Source organism: Mustela putorius, unplaced genomic scaffold (genome assembly GCF_011764305.1).
Source record: "Mustela putorius furo isolate JIRA1106 unplaced genomic scaffold, ASM1176430v1.1 tig00000832_pilon_pilon_pilon, whole genome shotgun sequence".
Classification (NCBI taxonomy): Eukaryota; Metazoa; Chordata; class Mammalia; order Carnivora; family Mustelidae; genus Mustela; species Mustela putorius.
Genome location: NW_025421491.1, coordinates 3,638,395 through 3,655,659, shown reverse-complemented (window position 1 = coordinate 3,655,659; position 17,265 = coordinate 3,638,395). Strand labels below are relative to the sequence as shown.

The 17,265-nt window shown below is 39.6% G+C and overlaps 1 protein-coding gene across 5 annotated transcripts in view; it reads right to left on the bottom strand.

Moving 5' to 3' along the window:
• Positions 1 to 17,265, bottom strand: part of GRIK1 (glutamate ionotropic receptor kainate type subunit 1) — a 385,580-nt gene that overhangs the window by 122,428 nt on the left and 245,887 nt on the right. For all 5 annotated transcript variants that reach the window (XM_004757477.2, XM_045085170.1, XM_004757475.3 and 2 more), the window contains exon 4: positions 4,472 to 4,653. In XM_004757477.2, the coding sequence (XP_004757534.2) occupies positions 4,472 to 4,653 (182 nt within the window). The remainder of the gene's footprint in view (positions 1 to 4,471; positions 4,654 to 17,265) is intronic.

Genomic DNA, 17,265 nt, shown 5'->3' with positions numbered 1-17,265 from the left:
GAGAGCCCAATGCGGGGCTCGATCCCAGGACCCCGGGATCATGATGAGCTGAAGGCAGAGGCTTTAACCCACTGAGCCACCCAGGTGCCCCTGAGCTTTGATTTTTGCGTGCAAAAGAGGGATCAAACTAATTATACCAAAAATTACTGTGTAGATCCAAGGAGATAGTTTCTTAACACCCAGCATGGCACTGGGCACATTTTAGGCATGCTAGTACAGTCTTCTTATCTAGTTCCTTACCTTTAAATTCCCTCCCATCAGCACTCTCTTGGTAGAATCACACTTATAAGCCAACAAGGGGGCAGATAAGGTGGCACTGAAGAGTCAGTGGGAAGAGAGTGGGACTTGGAGGAAGTGAAAGCAAGGAGTTGTAGACAACTAGGAGTGTCCACACTGGAGACAGGCTTGGAGAGAGGAGTATCCTTGTGAAGCAGCAGGACACCAGCTGGGAGGTGGCAGCTGCACACGGAGAGGAGAGGACACCAAGTAATGGGATGGGTCCCCTGCGTGTGCTGCTGGCTGCTGGAGCCACTCTCAGACTACAGAAATTCATGAAGACAGTTCATTCATATGAAGTCTCTGTTCCTCTGTAACCTAATCAAGTCTTGACATTTGAATTTCTAACTAATTTTTGGGAAATAACTCCTCAGATTCTCATCATATAGCACTTGTTCAATATGAATAGAAATAATTACTTTGCTGGAGTGATTAGCATGCCCAAGAATAACTATAGACTTTTCCCCAATTTTTACTTTTAGATAAATGTCAGGTATCTTCTTTAAAGTGCATTTGATTTCTTTTTTTTTCCTGAAGAATCATTAAAAAGTAGTAAAATATGATGAAGGTGCAGAGAAATGCACGGAAATAATGGGAAATGTACTTGAGAAGAAAGCCAAGTTGACCTGGCAGAGAAAATTTTATCAGCAATGATTTTAGTCACCATAAAAGCAGGAACTATTAATATTAATATCCTCTAAAGGAGACCAGCAGCAGGTGGTTGTGTTTTCTCCAGACATTTCTGGAAGCTTATTTTGAAATGGAAGGGCTTATCCATTCTGAATGGGGGTCCTTCACGGTAAAGTGGGCACACAGGCTCTGATAATAGGTGGTCTCCAGACCATGAGGCAGCCTGGCCAATCAGAGAGTCACCTGGTTGGAGCACTTAACATATCTGAGCTTTAGTTTCTTCAACTCTGAACTGAGAATACCAAATTTACCCTGGGGTTATTTGAGGCTGCATAAGACAGTATAGAGGATGCCAGGCACCATCATTTGCACTTCAGTAGAAGAGGTAGGAAGAGATTGGTTGACTGGTGGCCAGAATTAGGATCTTGAACTCCTGTACTCTCCAGCTTCCCTAAGGACACGCTTGGCAGACAGAGGGGACGTCTCTTCATTTCTACAGGTTGTTGCCCAAAGGTAATGGGTCAAGTCAAGCTGGACCACACGGAGCACTTAGGCCTCATTTTGACCTTAATACAAAGTCCTGAGGTCTTCAATATCTTTCCAACCACACAGCTTCTTGGAGGTCCAGATTAAATCTGGTTAAACCAACCAGGAGCCCCCCACCCCCATCTGTAGCTCAGCAGTCTACAACAAAAGTTGGATGAACATGCTCTTTACTAGTTTCCTGCAATGCCTCACAACAATCTTACCATGAACCTAATGAGGAAGAGTAAACACAAGATAAAATATGACATGGCAAGGACAGAGGCAAAAGGGTGCATGACAATGGCTAGAACAAAGCTGAACTAATTCCTCACTCCCTTACCCCAGCAGACACTTCTTGGGTGTGCTTTACTAAGAAGAGTTTTTTGGTTTGTTGTTCAAAAAATTGGTCTTTGGGGCGCCTGGGTGGCTCAGTGGGTTAAAGCCTCTGCCTTTGGCTCAGGTCATGATCCCAGGTCCTTGGATTGAGAAACCACATCAGGCTCTCTGCTCAGCAGGGAGCCTGCTTCCCCCCTCCTCCTCCCCATTGCCTGCCTCTCTGCCTACTTGTGATCTCTGTCTCTGTCAAATAAATAAATAAAATCTTTTAAAAAATTGGTCTTTGGGGACACCTGGGTGGCTCAGTTGGTTAAGCAGCTGCCTTCGGCTCAGGTCATGATCCCAGAGTCCTGGGATCGAGTCCCACATCGGGCACCTTGCTCCGCAGGGAGCCTGCTTCTCCGTCTGACTCTGCCTTCCACTCTGTCTGCCTGTGCTTGCTCTCGCTCGCTCTCTCTGACAAATAAATAAAATCTTAAAAAAAAAAAAATTGGTCTTTGAATGATGTAATCTCTATGCTACCAGGAAAGAGCCAGTTGCGTCAAAAGAACATTACATCCATATTTATTGAAATAGAGGAAAAACTCTAGCAGCTCTTTCCCAGGCTTGCCCATTCTAAGCCTGTGCTTTAGGGGAGAGGTTGCCAGTTATGTGAGCCAAATGGGTATCTCAACAGGAAAAGACTCATCGGCAAGAGCTTGTCTTAAATGTAATGGAAGTCCCCAGTCTCTGTTATAACAGACTCCTGGGAAGAGATGCTTCTTAGCATTTTGAGGGCTACACATAAAATCTGGGTGTTTTTTTCAGTTCTGATTCACACCCCTTTACACACTTTAATGAACTGTATTGAAATTCTCAAATGAAGCCTTAAGATAAAGTGGGCTGATTCTATTTATTATACCTTTAAAGTGAGCTGTGGACATCAGTGCAACATGTTTGCTTTCTTTAATGAGAAATCATTTTAATTATAATATCCGAAGATTTGTTAATGCAACTGTACCTAAAAGTTGGTAACACATACTTTCCTCCTAACTGGAAAAGCAACATTTCATAGTGGATATGGTGCAGGATGGGAGAGAGGAGGCTGAGTTCCACTTTCTTGATCCTCTCAAGTGAGAAGATTAGCCTTGATGATGTCTCAGGTTTTTTTTTTTGTTTGTTTGTTTGTTTTTAAGTAGACTCCATGCCCTGCTTGGAGCTCAATGGGGGCTTGGATTCACGACCCTGAGATCCAGACCCAAGGTGACATCAAGAGTCGGACACTTAAGCAACTGAGCCACCCCGGTGTCACTCTAAGATTGTTTTCAACTGCAACTTAAAATATGTTCTATGACTTGAAATAGATTTTTAGTGTAATCATCCAGGAGATAATGGGAACCTCTAGTCAACTTTCCTGATTGTCTACTTTCAGTGAAATTAAAGACTCAACACTGAATTCAATGGCTTCGGGGAGATGCCCTTCAAATATGAGATACAGTACTGGAGAGTCATGCGCAATGGCCACTCTAAGAGCTCTCCCAAGTGATTTGGAAATCCACAGCTCTACATTTGTGCAGGGGGTTGGTCTACTTGTGAAATTAGTGCCCATTTCCAGTCAACCACATAGCACATCCCAAACCTTTTAAACGGGGGAGTACAATAATGGTTTGTCATTTCAGATAAGAACATTGCCTTATGCCACAATAACTGCTTAAATTAAATACAAAGAGACACCCATTAAGGCCATGTAAATATGACCTGGGTATTTTTCCCCATGTTTCTTCAAATTCATCCCTTGATCTTTTAGTAATGCATCTATTTTAAGCATCTCGCTAGCCTTTTCCATTGTCTTTGTCTATGCCAGAGTTTTTCAACCCCAGCACTACTGGCATTTTAGGGTAACAGTTCTTAGTTGTGGGGGATGTCCTGTGCATTATAGAATATTTAGTAGCATCCCTGGCCTCTAAATACTAGTTGCCAGGAGAGTGCCATTGTCCCCAATATGACAACCAAAAATGTGCCTAGACGTTGCCAAAAGTCCCCGAAGGTACAAAATCACTCTGGGTTGAGGACCCCTAGTCTATGCTTTATCTTCCTTAGACCAGTAGTATATCTCCTGAAGTGCTCAGGAATGATTACCCTGTTGTTTTCATTATTCCTAACATTCCTAACATCTTTCATTTACATACGATTTCACAATTTATCAAGTGTTTCCACCCACAGTATTCATCAAGATTATGCATGGCAGCTCATTGTCTGTGACAAGTCAGAAGAGAGAAGCATCTTTTCGTTGTTGTCCCTGTGTCCCCTTTTCACTATGCTCAAAATTCTACATGTTTGACAAAAGAGGTCTTGCCATGAGGAAGATGTATTTAGGACAAGTCAGGTGTTATAAAATGAAATCTGCTCAGTTCTTTCAAGAGATGTAAAAGAAAAGATGTTTAATAGCCTTGAAATGTCATCCTTCTCTGCTGACAGGATCTACACACCTCCCAATACATAGGACCCCACATCTACAACTCTATCCAACGGGTGGCTTCTTTGAATTCCCTGAGCCCTATGAACTCCCTGAATCCTTTAAAAGTGTTCTGAAAGCTGTAATCCTCATCCTAAACCTGACTGCTGCAGTTTCATCAGGCTGCTCTGAGTGAAGCCAGATGGCATTTTTGAAAAAGAGATATGAACAAATCCACCCCCCCCCTTCACCCCTCCCTACCCCTCTTACCTGCTTAAGGATTTCTGCAGCTGTTCCATGTGAACAATCAAATATCACATAGAACTCCTTGCCCTTCTTCATCTCCTTGAGCAAAGGCTTGGCATCTTTATTCCCAGAGGGCAGCTGGCGGATTTTGATTTTAATGTTATATCTGGAGGGAGCTTTGATGAGCTCTTGCAGACGAATGAGACCTGGAAAATGACATTCCATCATGCAAAAGACCGTTCTGTCTGAAGAGGATTTGTTTATTGCCATTTGCAGTCAAACTCATATCATTCCCAAAATGTAGCAAGTGGCCACCTTCCTAAAGGTTACACTATTGACTTCTCATTTGTCATTTCCCTTTCTGTGGTAGATTATATTGTATTTTCCTTTTGTGGGCTTGTGTGGTTTGGGAACACAATTTTCTTAAGTGAATGTTGAATTTAGTTAAATGCACTTATCCTCTCCAGCTTTCGGCCAACACCACAAATCTTTAATAAACCAAGTCTGTAACTGTGAAACTTTTGTAAACAAAAGTTGCCTGAAGTTTCTAAAGGTGTTAAATGAAATGGATAATGCTTGCTTAAAACAAAACAAAACAAAACAAAAACAAAAAACAAAAAACAAAATATAAGCAGACAATAGAATAGGAGTATTAATGTATAGCACACTGTTTCCCCACTAATTAGCTGGGCTTTTTTTTTTATAAACATATATTTTTATCCCCAGGGGTACAGGTCTGTGAATCACCAGGTTTACACACTTCACAGCACTCACCAAAGCACATACCCTCCCCAATGTCCATAATCCCACCCCCCTTCTCCCAAACCCCCTCCCCCCAGCAACCCTCAGTTTGTTTTGTGAGATTAAGAGTCACTTATGGTTTGTCTCCCTCCCAATCCCATCTTGTTTCATTTATTCTTCTCGTACCCACTTTTAGCTGGGCTTTTTATATAATTTTTCAGTTCCTACCATATAAACTATTTAGAAATGGCTCTTCACATCTTCTTTCTAATATGATTGAACATTAAAGTGGAAAATCCTTTCTTGATTAAAAAAAGATAGATTATAGAGTTTTTAGAGATTCTGATAATAAAAGCAGAAACAAATTCCTTTAAAATCGACCATCAATAATTGTTGGAAAGTGTACACAGCCAACTAACATAACAGAATATTTGATTTACCACAAATGTGAATCTACTGAGCTACCATTCGTTAACAGACATACTTTACTGGGAGAAGGCAAACAGCTGTACAAAGCCTCTGTTTTACTTCCCCAAATTAACTTGTGATTGCTACAGTGCATGATTTCGGCTCTCACTTGAGGACTCTCATCACATTGGAAAATTGAACCTTTTTAAAAAAAATTATGACACAGTTCTGTGCCTTTAAGATTTGTCAACTTCAGGTAATCAATAAGGAATGTTAAGTTTTATCATATTCAGACACAAACTTGGGTATGAATCGTCATGGACATGGATGTCAGCTACTTCCGGACTTGATACATGTCTTTCATTTTCTTACTTTATTTAACTAGTTATCCACCCCCTCCACCCAAACCATATTTTTGTGGGTCAGATATTAAAAGATTCCTCTAACCTCTTGGGTAGGTTGCGATAACTTTGTAATTGAGCTGCTCTTCAGAGTCTAATGGATACGAGCGATTGCAACGGGGCGGGGGGTGGCAATGGTTAGGGTCTCTAGGACCATAACACGATTTATCGCTCATTATTTAAAAAAAAATTACATGAGAATTAAAATGTTAGAATGTAGCATTCATGGATTCTTGCTTTTTTTTTTCAAGCCAGTCAGCATGGTTGAAGGCTCTCAGGTACCAGTAATGAGCCACTTACCCTCTTCACTTCTGGAACTGCTAGTCCTGAGCCACTGATAAGTACTGAAAATGGAAGAAAACCAAGCACATGGGGTTGCCTAGCTGTTAATCCTCCAATCATCCTGTGAAGTAAGCGTTACTAACTTCGTTATTTACAGTAAGGAGACTGAGCCTCAGAGCGGTTAAGTAACTTATCAGGGTCACAAAGACAGTTAGTAGGAGCCGTGAGTTCAAATTGTTGCCTGTAAGTCCAGCACTCGATCTTTCTACCTCACAGTCCAGCCTTACAAACACAGATTGCTGGTGCTGAGGAAACAGAGAGAATTTTGGATTATTTGTTGAGATGGGGAAAAAATAGAAATAGGGACCCACTCATTCCCCTTTCTTCTTTACTGCTGGCTACTTCAGTCTCATTTGCATTTTTTTTTTTTTTTTTGCCCTCCTGCTTTGAAATTGCATAGTTTCTCCTCCCCCACCCCCACCCCCCTTTTTTTAAATACTGGAGCATAATCACAAAAGAGATCAATGTGGCCTTTAAATAAAATGGGAAGACCCCTGAAAAGTGCATTCATGTGCTGCAACAAACTGCTCTTTCGTTCTTTGCTGAATGGAATGTTCATATGAAGTGCATCTTCTGATCATGGTGACTTACCCATATTAATGGTATTTTAAAGCCGAATATATTGTCTTGCTTCGTTCATTCATTTTTATGGGAAAACATTTCCCAGATGTTCATTACATGCCAAACCCCATGCTAAACCCAGAGTGTGGGACATGAACCCATCTTGCTTTAAGAAAGAGCTTCAGCCTCTGCCTTTGGCTCAGGTCATGATCCCAGGGTCCTGGGATCAAGCCCCGCATCGGGGTCTCTGCTCTTCTCCCTCTCTCTCTCTGCCTGCCAGTCTGCCTACTTTTGATCTCTGTTTGTCAAGTAAATAAATAAAATCTTAAAAAAAAAAAAAAAAAGAAAGGTATGGGGTTTCAGTTCTTCCAGAACCATAATAAACAATGTTCTGGTTATTTGTAACATAAGTATTGCAATATTTTAGTAATAATCTTGCAGCCTTGTTTTCCAACGTTCATTTCATTTTGATCAGCTCAGCACATTGCCCTAATTGTTTCAGGTATTTTCATTACACAAAATATACCATGTGTCCAAGATGACTTAATTTATTTAAGTGTTGAACCGCTAGCAGAACTTGTAAATTTACAGTAATTCAGAATTAGTAAGTGTTTAGTTTTATATTGAGATCCTCAGACTGGAATAAAGTGGTATAAAAAGCAAAAGCAAAAAAAAAAAAAAAGCCCATAAAAGGATTTTATCCCATCAATTATTGTGACATCGATGAGTATCAATTACTACTCGATTTTTATAAATCATGAGCTGAGGCTGATAGAGGCTGATGGAGTAACCTGCTCAAGATGCTAAGGTCTTATTCAGGTCATTAAGCCCACACCTTGAAGCCAGGTCTACCTTCTGACTCCCAGTCTCTGATTCTTTTTACCAAATCAGTAATCCTTCTTGACTTGGGAATTTCAGGTCAACTAACTGACTGAATGATGGACTAAGTAGCTATCTGAGTAAGTATCTGGGTCAATAAAAGAGAGAAAGAAAACTCTGCACTAGCATAAGGCATTCAACCTTTAGTTGGCAAATGAGGTCATGAATAGACATTTTGCTCTCTCCTCCTCAAAAAAGGTGACCATGCAGTTTTACCACTGTTTCCCCAAAGAGAGCTATTTTTAATACCAATAGAGGAGAAAGGAGAACAACTCAGTACAAAAGACCAGTTTCTAATTGGTCTAAATTTATCTTTTGGAAATATTCACTACTAAGTCCCTCATTTTCTCAGTTTGCTTGCAGGTGAATTGGCCTCAGGAAGGAAGAGCTCAGCAGATTTGAAGATTACAGATGAAGTGGGGGGGAGAAGAATGAGGGTGGGGCAGTGGGGTTTGCATTTCTCTTCCCAAAGCAATTGTTTGCTTAAAAAAAAAAAAAAAAAGCCTTTCTGCCTTCATTAGCAAACATTGTAGAATTTATAATTTAAAAGTCCCCTCCACCTCCACCAGAAGAAAAAAATTAGAGAAAGCTTCCCGTTTATTTGCACTTTGCAGCAATCCATCAATTACTTGCAGTTCATTGTGAAGTTAAAATTTATTTGCTAAGCAAAGGGAAAGGAAATTGATTTAGGCACCACTCCTAACTTGGCTAATGGTCCTCCTGTGTTTGGAAGCTAGCCTTGAGTGACCCACTGCTCCCAGGATGGGATTCCAGCTGCAGAGGACAGACAGGACCATGCAAATCTGGTGATGGTTGTAGTCTTTCTAGCCCACCATGGTGGAGGGACTTGAAAAATAAAATGCAGTTGAGGAGACAACCAAACCCAACTGAGGGACATTCTGGAATAAAACTGATCTGGACTTTCATAGTTGTTAATCCTCCAACAATTCTGTGAAGTAAGCTTTACTGACTTCATTATTTACAACAAGGAAACTGAGTCTCAGAGTGGTTAAGCAACTTGTCAGGGTCGTAAAGATAGTAGGAACCAAGAGTTTAAAATTGTTGCCTGTGAGTCCAGCACTCAATCTTTTTACCTCACCGTCTAGCCTTAGAAACACAGATTGCTGGTGATGTTGAGGTCACAAAAGGCAAAGGAAGGCTGAACCAAAGGAGAGTAAAATGAGATGACAACTAAATTCAATGAGTGATCCTGGGTTAAATAAAAACAAAAACCAAAAAACTAAAAATAAAACCTGTAAGGGCAATTATTGTGTCAGTTAGAGAAACTATAATATGGTGTGTGTATATCATCTCTTTATCATCTTTCTACCTAGAGAGAGATCAGAGAGAGAGAGATCAGTGCAGATCCAACAAACTCCATCAGCCTTTTCCTGTGGGGAGAAGGCATGAGGTGTACCTGGGCACAGGTAACTTCTATGAGGGCGGGGAGTTGGTAGCTTGGCTCCGAGTTCCTTTCATCTGGGTAAAAAAAGCCAAAGGGCCCACAACACCATTGGTCAAGAGCAGCACAGCGGGCTCTGGCTGTGCCTGGGCAAAAGCCATGTGCTGGAAGGGAAACCATGGTGCCCTCTGGTCCTTGGGAAAGCCACAGTTGTTTAGCACAACCTGCAATGAGTCCTTCTGGCCAGCAAACACCTGCTCCCCTAGACTCTGTCATCTATGCAGAGCATTCTTTAAGAACTATTATCCTATTTGTATATAATTGTATTGTATTAGTGTTAAGTTTCTTGTATTTGGTAATTGCAGTGCGTCTATAACCAAGAGGGCTCTAGTTCTTAGGCAAGGCGTACTAATGCATTTAGGGGTGAAAAGATCATGATGTCTGTCACTTACTTTCAAATGGTTCAACAACTCTATTAATTATTACTATTATTATTTATTGTTGTAGTAATTCTTTTATATGGAGAGAATCACAGAGCACTATAACAAATGTGGCCAATGGATTACAGGCTGAATGTAGATGAAAGGCATATAGGTGTTCATTGTACCTTTCTGGCATCTTTTTTCTGAGTTCACATCTTGCTAAATAAAAAGAGTAAACATGGAGATAGAAAATAACACCATAAGAGCCTCTTTCCTCCACTCCCACCCCCTGGAATGTAATTGGAAACCACATCTTTGGTTTTAAAAGCACTTCAGAGCAAGGAGCCTATTTATTTCACATGAGTTTGAGCTGGGCTCTGCATACGGAGATAAGTTTCAAAAATGTTCAAATGGCCAATTCTAAACACTACTTTTGGCCGCCTATCCACTCTTGTGCACTCAGACATGACACAGAAAAATGCTGATTTGCATGCACAGGGAGTGACTCTGGGAACAGGTGGAGCATATGGAGGAGAAAAAAAAAAGCTGCTATTTCCAGTGAGGGTTTAAAATTTCCCATGTCTTCTTCTTAAATAATAATAAACGCTGCTAATGACATCACCCCTTTTAGGAAGGATGCTACGTGCCTTCTAAATATCTTCATAAACCTCAGAATATACCTTCGAGGTGAAAAGGTATCAGTACTATTTTACATTAAGAAAAGTGAGACACAGTGAGGTTAATTGTTTAGGTAGGCCCTAAAAATAAGTCACAGATGCCAGGAACTGGAAGGGAACTTAAGGTCAGACCCCTGCTTGATGCATGATTCCCCCCAGCGCCCCCTCACTCCCCGCACAGCAGCTGCTGAACACCTCTCTTTTTGAGAAATTCTCCACCTCATGCTGCAGCCAAGTTCATTTCTGGACAGCTTAGTTATATTTAATAAGAATTAGTTTAAAAGGAAAGTACCTAGGTTTTCTTGAGTCTTAATCCTATTCCCTGTTCATTAAACCACTTCAGTGGGGTTGATGCCATAAAAAGGAATGCAATAAACCATTGGGACCCACAGAGAAGATCCTACATTTTAAATGGGAATTTCCTCTTCATTTGTACTTAGAAACATGTAAAATGGCATTTCACAAACTTGTTGGTATATTAATATACCCAAATCTAATAGGATTCTTAAGGGGATCTATGTATCCTCCAGAGGTAAGGAAAAATCAGAACTGAGAAATGGAGTCCGGTAAGTAAGTGAATTACCTGGGGGAAATATAGCACTTTTAAGTGCAGATCTTCATACATATGATTTTTCAAAAGTGCATCCAAAAAAAAAAAAAAAAAAAAAGGCAGAGAGTTCCCAAAAGAAAAATTGTGTCCCTTGATCAAAGAACCTCAAAGAAGAATCTAGTCAAAATATTTGAGATGAACTCTGTTGCAGTTAGCTCAACCAGAGTATTTCAGTCTTGAACTCTTGCTGATATCAATGGTAGCTAAAAATAATATACCTCTGTGCAATATCCAAATTGAATTTTGAACATCTGAATAGGGTTCTGGGCAGAGGACTGGAGTGGGTGGATAAGAAGGGTAGAAAAGATGAGGATAGAGGGAAAAAAAGAGCTATAATTTATTATCTTGTTGGTTCGGAGTGAAAGGACTTCTTTCTATTCCCTCAGCTGTTTCAGGTGGAATTATGGGAGGGTATCAGAAGAGTTCTGGCTAGCAAGAATGGTCATCATAACACAGTGGGTGAGCTGTGATTGCTGAAAGGGAAAAGATTGACTTATTGTTTTATTTGGCACTGATTGCTTACTGAATATCTTTCATTTTGGCTTGGACAAAACTTATAGCAAAATGTTAATTTTCTTCAAATCAGAATTTTAGGCTTCTGTTAAAATTCTTGGTTCTGGACAATATATTCTTTCTGTTTTCTATGGGAAGATGGAGGGAAAGGTAATAAACATAATAAATCCAAGTCACTATTAAATTCAGCCATACAGCCACAAGAGCTGTTGACCATATTAACTGAGTTAATTGTATAAATTATTTCAAAGAGTGTATACCACATAATCAGAACTCAAGAATTTAGTTATTGTGATGTTTGTGGTTGTCATTTCTCTTGTGTTTTCTCCTTGAAATTATTGTTTTTCCAGTCACTAACACTTTTATGTATGTTAACCTTATTTCAAATTAATCCTCTTCCTAAATCTTCAAGAAAATATTTCAAATGATAGTTAATACTTCTTTATTGTAGGCTGTGTTTTAGGAATCTCATGGCTCTGCTATGTTGGGAAAAATGACTTAGGGCAACCATGGATGAAAAAAAAAAAAAATCTCTTGAAGACTATGTGTTGTGAACGCAGGGCTAGAGGCATCTGGCTGGAACGCATTTCCTTGATGGCCTTATTTAGTCTCATCTATATGCTGAGGACTCTCAAATCTGTCTCTCCACCTCACATCACATTTTGAAATCCAGACTTGTATATTAGCTGCCTATTCATCACCTTCATTTGAATATAGTAGATATTCCAAATTCAAACTTACATATTTATGACTAAACAAACTCCTGCTATCATCCTTATTCCTCCAAAGTAGTTCCATCTATAACCTTCTCTACCTCAAATGAGGTTAACTCTTTCCACGGGCTCAGCTAGAAAGTTTAGACTCACACTTGACTCCTCTGTTTCTCTCTCAGCCAGCCTCCACTTCTTCAGGGCATTATGCTAGCTCAACATTTGAAATATTTCTAGAAACTGACAGTTCCTTCCTCCTCTTTTATTTACCTTCTTCAGTTGTCTTGATTTTTTTCTGGAAGCTACCCATTTTTACCCTTGCCTGCCTGTATTATTCATACAAGAGCCAGAATGATCTTTTTATTATGTAAACCTGATCATGTCACTCTTCTGCTTTAACTGTCCAATGGTTTTCCTATTTCATGAAAGCAGAAGCTCTCCCTGTGGTCTGTAAAATCCACCATTTTTGATACGGTGCATTTCTCCGACCTACTTTCCCACTATTCTTCCCCTCTCATACTGATCCTATTGCACAGGCCTCCTTGTTTGTAATAAAAAAAGGTTTATCAGAACACACCATACTTGTTCATTTGCATGTTCCCTATTGCTGTTTTCTTGCTAAGTTGGCCGAGTGAAGTCATTGTGACCCTATGATCCATAAAGTTTGAGCTATATACTATCTGGCCCTTTAGAGAATAAAGTTTGCTAGTCCACTAGTTGTGGCTACAATTCACTGAGATTGGCCTTGAAAAAGCAGAGACTGCTGAATATCCTCCACACTGTATTTGGTGCTCAGCTTCTCAGTTCTTTCTGATGTGTATGAGGGATAGAAGCCAGGATTCTACCACGGGTCTAATGAAGCAGAAGGGATGACCAATGAGCAGCCATTTCTCATTGCCTTAGGTCACCTCTGAATGTGGGAATCAGAGAGAAGTAGGTGACTAATGGGAAGAACATCCAGGCAGCAGAGAGAGAGAGAGAGAGAGATGAAGCGAAACAGAACTTCACTCCCCCAACAGTTCTCCAGGGTCTTTCTACATTCTCACTTGCAGAGGACAGAATTCTGCTTGCTAGTATTTAGTGAATTGAATTTTGTCCTTAGAGACAAGCACAGTACTCCCCTTGACTTCAATGGGAGTCATGGGCCATTTGGTCCCCCAGACATCTGTGCTGGCTTCAGACTATTTAACAAACTCCTAAACAAATCCCAATAAAGTGTTCTTTAATGGGTACTTAATTCTGGTGTGAGGGTGGGTGCTGAACACACCTAAGTCCTTTCTTTTCCTTCAGGTTTACTAAGTTTTCTCCTTTTTATGGCTTGATAATTACTGCAACCAAAACCCTGAGTCAAGCAGTATTAAACCCACTCAAAGGCAAAAGATGTCTACTTTTATTGATCTCAGTTGACCTGTTTACTCTCTGGCTTCCAATTTAATAGCTCAATTGATTATTCATTTACATTTTTAATTTCTTTGTGGGCAAAATCATTTTAACATGAATCATTTCTAACTTAATGCACAACATACAGACTCATTTGGGATTTTCAACTTTAGCAAGTATGTATGAGTATGTATTGAGCAACAGGGCTCAGGTGAACATAATAGGGATGAAAGCAGATTTCAGTTTCCTGTAAAAAAAAAATGATAGAAATGGTAATTTGAGTGTCCTCCAGTGCAAAATTCCCATCACTTAATGAGTGCTCACCTGAAATCAGAAGGTTGGTTAAGACATCAATTTTTGCGTTATCCTTTTACAAATTATATTTTGCCTAAATTCAATTTGAAATCTGTAACAGATTAGTTGAGCTCTTAAATTAAATCTAAAAGTTTTGATAACATTCATTAATTTGCTTTCCCTTTGGATGGCCCTACTTTGCTGGAGTTGTAGAAGTAGTGAGAAAAACTTGTACTATCGAGTGTACTACATAATAAGAAACAGTGAGACTTTATTAACTTGTGCAGTTCTCTATTTACAAAGGTAAGCAACATGGAAGATATAATTACACTTACATTTATAACTGAAGGGGAGCAGAATTTGCCAGTCCAAAATGGGTCTCTTTGGGGATTAATATAAGATGTTTATTTTATTTCTTTTTCTAAGATTGTATTTATTCATTTGACAGACAGAGATCACAAGTAGGCAGAGAGGTGGGCAGAGAGAGAGAGGAGGAAGCAGGCTCCCCGCCGAGCAGAGAGCCCCATGCAGGGCTCCATCCCAGGATGCTGGGATCATGACCCTAGTGGAAGGCAGAGGCCTTAACCCACTGAGCCACCCAGGTGCCCCAAGATGTTTATTTTTAAGCAACAGCAGACACAGATGAAGCCCTGAAATCTGAGTGGATGTTGCCCTTTTATAAGAGATGTTTACACGTGTAAGGGAAACCCTCATTTGTAAGGGTGTGTCCTCTCTCTACCAGGAAGAGGGGCATGACTCAATCTCTAGAAATTCTTCTCCAAGGAGAAGGCAGTGATTTAAATATGCATAACAACCTGATCCTTGTTCACTGTGCTTTTCCTGATAACCTCCCTTAACTGACTCCCCTCCCCCAACATCTTCTGTCTTTAGCAGAAGTGATGGCTTTGGCTATTTCAGAGAGTGACTTAAGTTTTCTTGGGTCTTTCCATCCTTACAGGTGGTATACATCTTATTAAACTTTGTTTGCTTTACTCCTGTTAATCTGTCTCGTGTCAGTTTAATTGCTTGAGCAGCCAAAGATCCAGGAAGGGAGGAAGAGAAAACTTTTCCACCCCTACACATCGCAATATTCCATCCCAAGACCCTTTATTTTTTATTTATTTATTTTTTTGAAGATTTTATTTATTTATTTGACAGAGAGAGATCACAAGTAGGCAGAGAGGCAGCCAGAGAGAGAGGAGGAAGCAGGCTCCCTGAGCAGAGAGCCCGATGTGGGGCTCGATCCCAGGACCCTGAGATCATGACCTGAGCCAAAGGCAGAGGCTTTAACCCACTGGGCCACCCAGGCACCCCATCCCAAGACCTTTTAAATATGCTGTGCAATTCACTTGATAGTACGTTTCTTCTTCCCAGCAGCAAGTGAAGCTTTAAGAATATGACTGCCTGTGGCTTATTCTTCTCTGTAAGACTGTTTTGAATGTAACATTTATAAGTTATATATCCAATCACCTACCTTCACTTCTTTCTAAAATGAGATGAGGTATAAGAAAATACATAAATGCATATTTCCAGCCAAAACAGACACTTTTATCTGACAGTTTAAAAATGGAACCAAAGTTTAGTGAAAAATAGAGAAGGCTTACTATTCATACTCCAAGAAGTAAAACGTACTATTGCTTGGTGAAAAGGACAGTGGAAAATGAAATACTATTAAAAAATATTGTAAGTGCTTTGCTTTATTAATTTTCACTGATAATTTTCTTAACCTTATTCCCTAATGTGTAGATCAAGAAATGAGCTAATTTTAATTCTTGGAGGAAATATATGCAAAAAAGTAAAATGTTTTATTCTTAAGTGTTATTACTAAGTACTTTCCTATATGCCAAAATTGTGCTAGGTGGCAGATTATAAAAATGAATAGCATAAAAGTCCAATGTTTAGGAATTCCTAGTCTTTTAGATGTGCAAACAGGTAATGGAAACATATAATATAATGCTTATATTTTTAAAGTGCTATTGAACTGAGAACTGGTGGTCTCAGAGGACTTGAAGGAAGAAATAATATTTGACTGTGATCACGCAGAATGAGGGAGCTCACTGTCTTAGGGGTTGTGTGGAGGATCATGCATAGTAAGAGGCCAGCTTCAGAAAAGAAGAGTTGGACATATTCATGATACATCTCATCAGGTAAAAGACACAAAAGCGAAAATAAACTACTGGGACTACACCAAAAAAAAAAAAAGTCTGCCCAGCAAAGTAACCATTACCAGGACCAAAGGAAACTTACTGAATGGGAGAAGACATTTGCAAGCAAAATATTTGATAAAGGGTTAATATCCAAAATATATAAAGAATTTATACAACTCAGTACCAAATTTTAATCCAATTAAAAATGGCACAAGACCTAAATTGACCCTTTTCCAAAGAAGACATACAGATGGTCGACACATGAAAAGATCCTCAACATCACTCTTTACCAGGGAAATGAAAGTCTAAACCACAATGAAATATCACCTTATACCTGTCAGAATGGCTAGTATCAAAAAGACAAAAAACAGTAAGTGTTGGTTAAATTGTGGAAAAGAAGGACCCCTCATGCACTATTGGTAGGGATGTAAATCGGTGCAGCTACTATAGAAAACAGCATGGAAATTCCTGAGAAAATTAAAAATAGAATTCCATATGATCCAGTAGTACAACTACTGAGTATTTATCCAAAGAAAATGAAAGTACTAAATCAAAAAGATACATGTACCCTTATGTTTATTGCAGCAGTATTTATAATAGCTAAAATATGAAAACAACCCAAGTGTCCACTGACAGATGACTGGATTAGGAAGATATGGTATAAATACTGTGATATTACACAGCTATAAAGAGAATGAGATTTGTGACAACTTGAATGGACCTAACAGGTCTTATGCTAAGGGAAATAAGTCAGACAGAGACTATATGATTTAACTTATATGTAGAATCTAAAGAAACAAAACAAATGAACAAAGGAGCAAACCAAAAGAGCAGACAAACCCATAAATACAGAGAACAGACTGAAGGTTGCCAGAGGGGAGATGGGTGGGGAGATGGGCAAAATGGGTGAAGGGGAGAGTGAGGTACAGGCTTCCCATTATGGAATGAATAACTCACAGGAATAAGAGGCACAACATAAGAAATATGGTCAAGGGCATTGTAAAAGCATTGTATGGTGAGAGATGGTAGCTGTATGTGGGGAGAATAGCATAGGATATAAACTTGTTGAATTACCTGAAACTGATGTAACATTTTATATCAACCGTACTCAGTAAGAGTCAGCTGAAGTTGGGGATATGTAAGGAAGGTTAATGGGTTAATGGAGTGCCAGAGTTAATGGAGATGAAAAGGGCAAGTTGGTGAATAGCTTCAAATTAGAAGATCTTGACAAAGGAGAGTCACCAGCATGGCAATTTAACTGTATAAAAGGTAGCCTCAGCTCCAACGAACTTCAAAATATGACTAGAAGGTAGAAAGGAAAATGCCAGGAA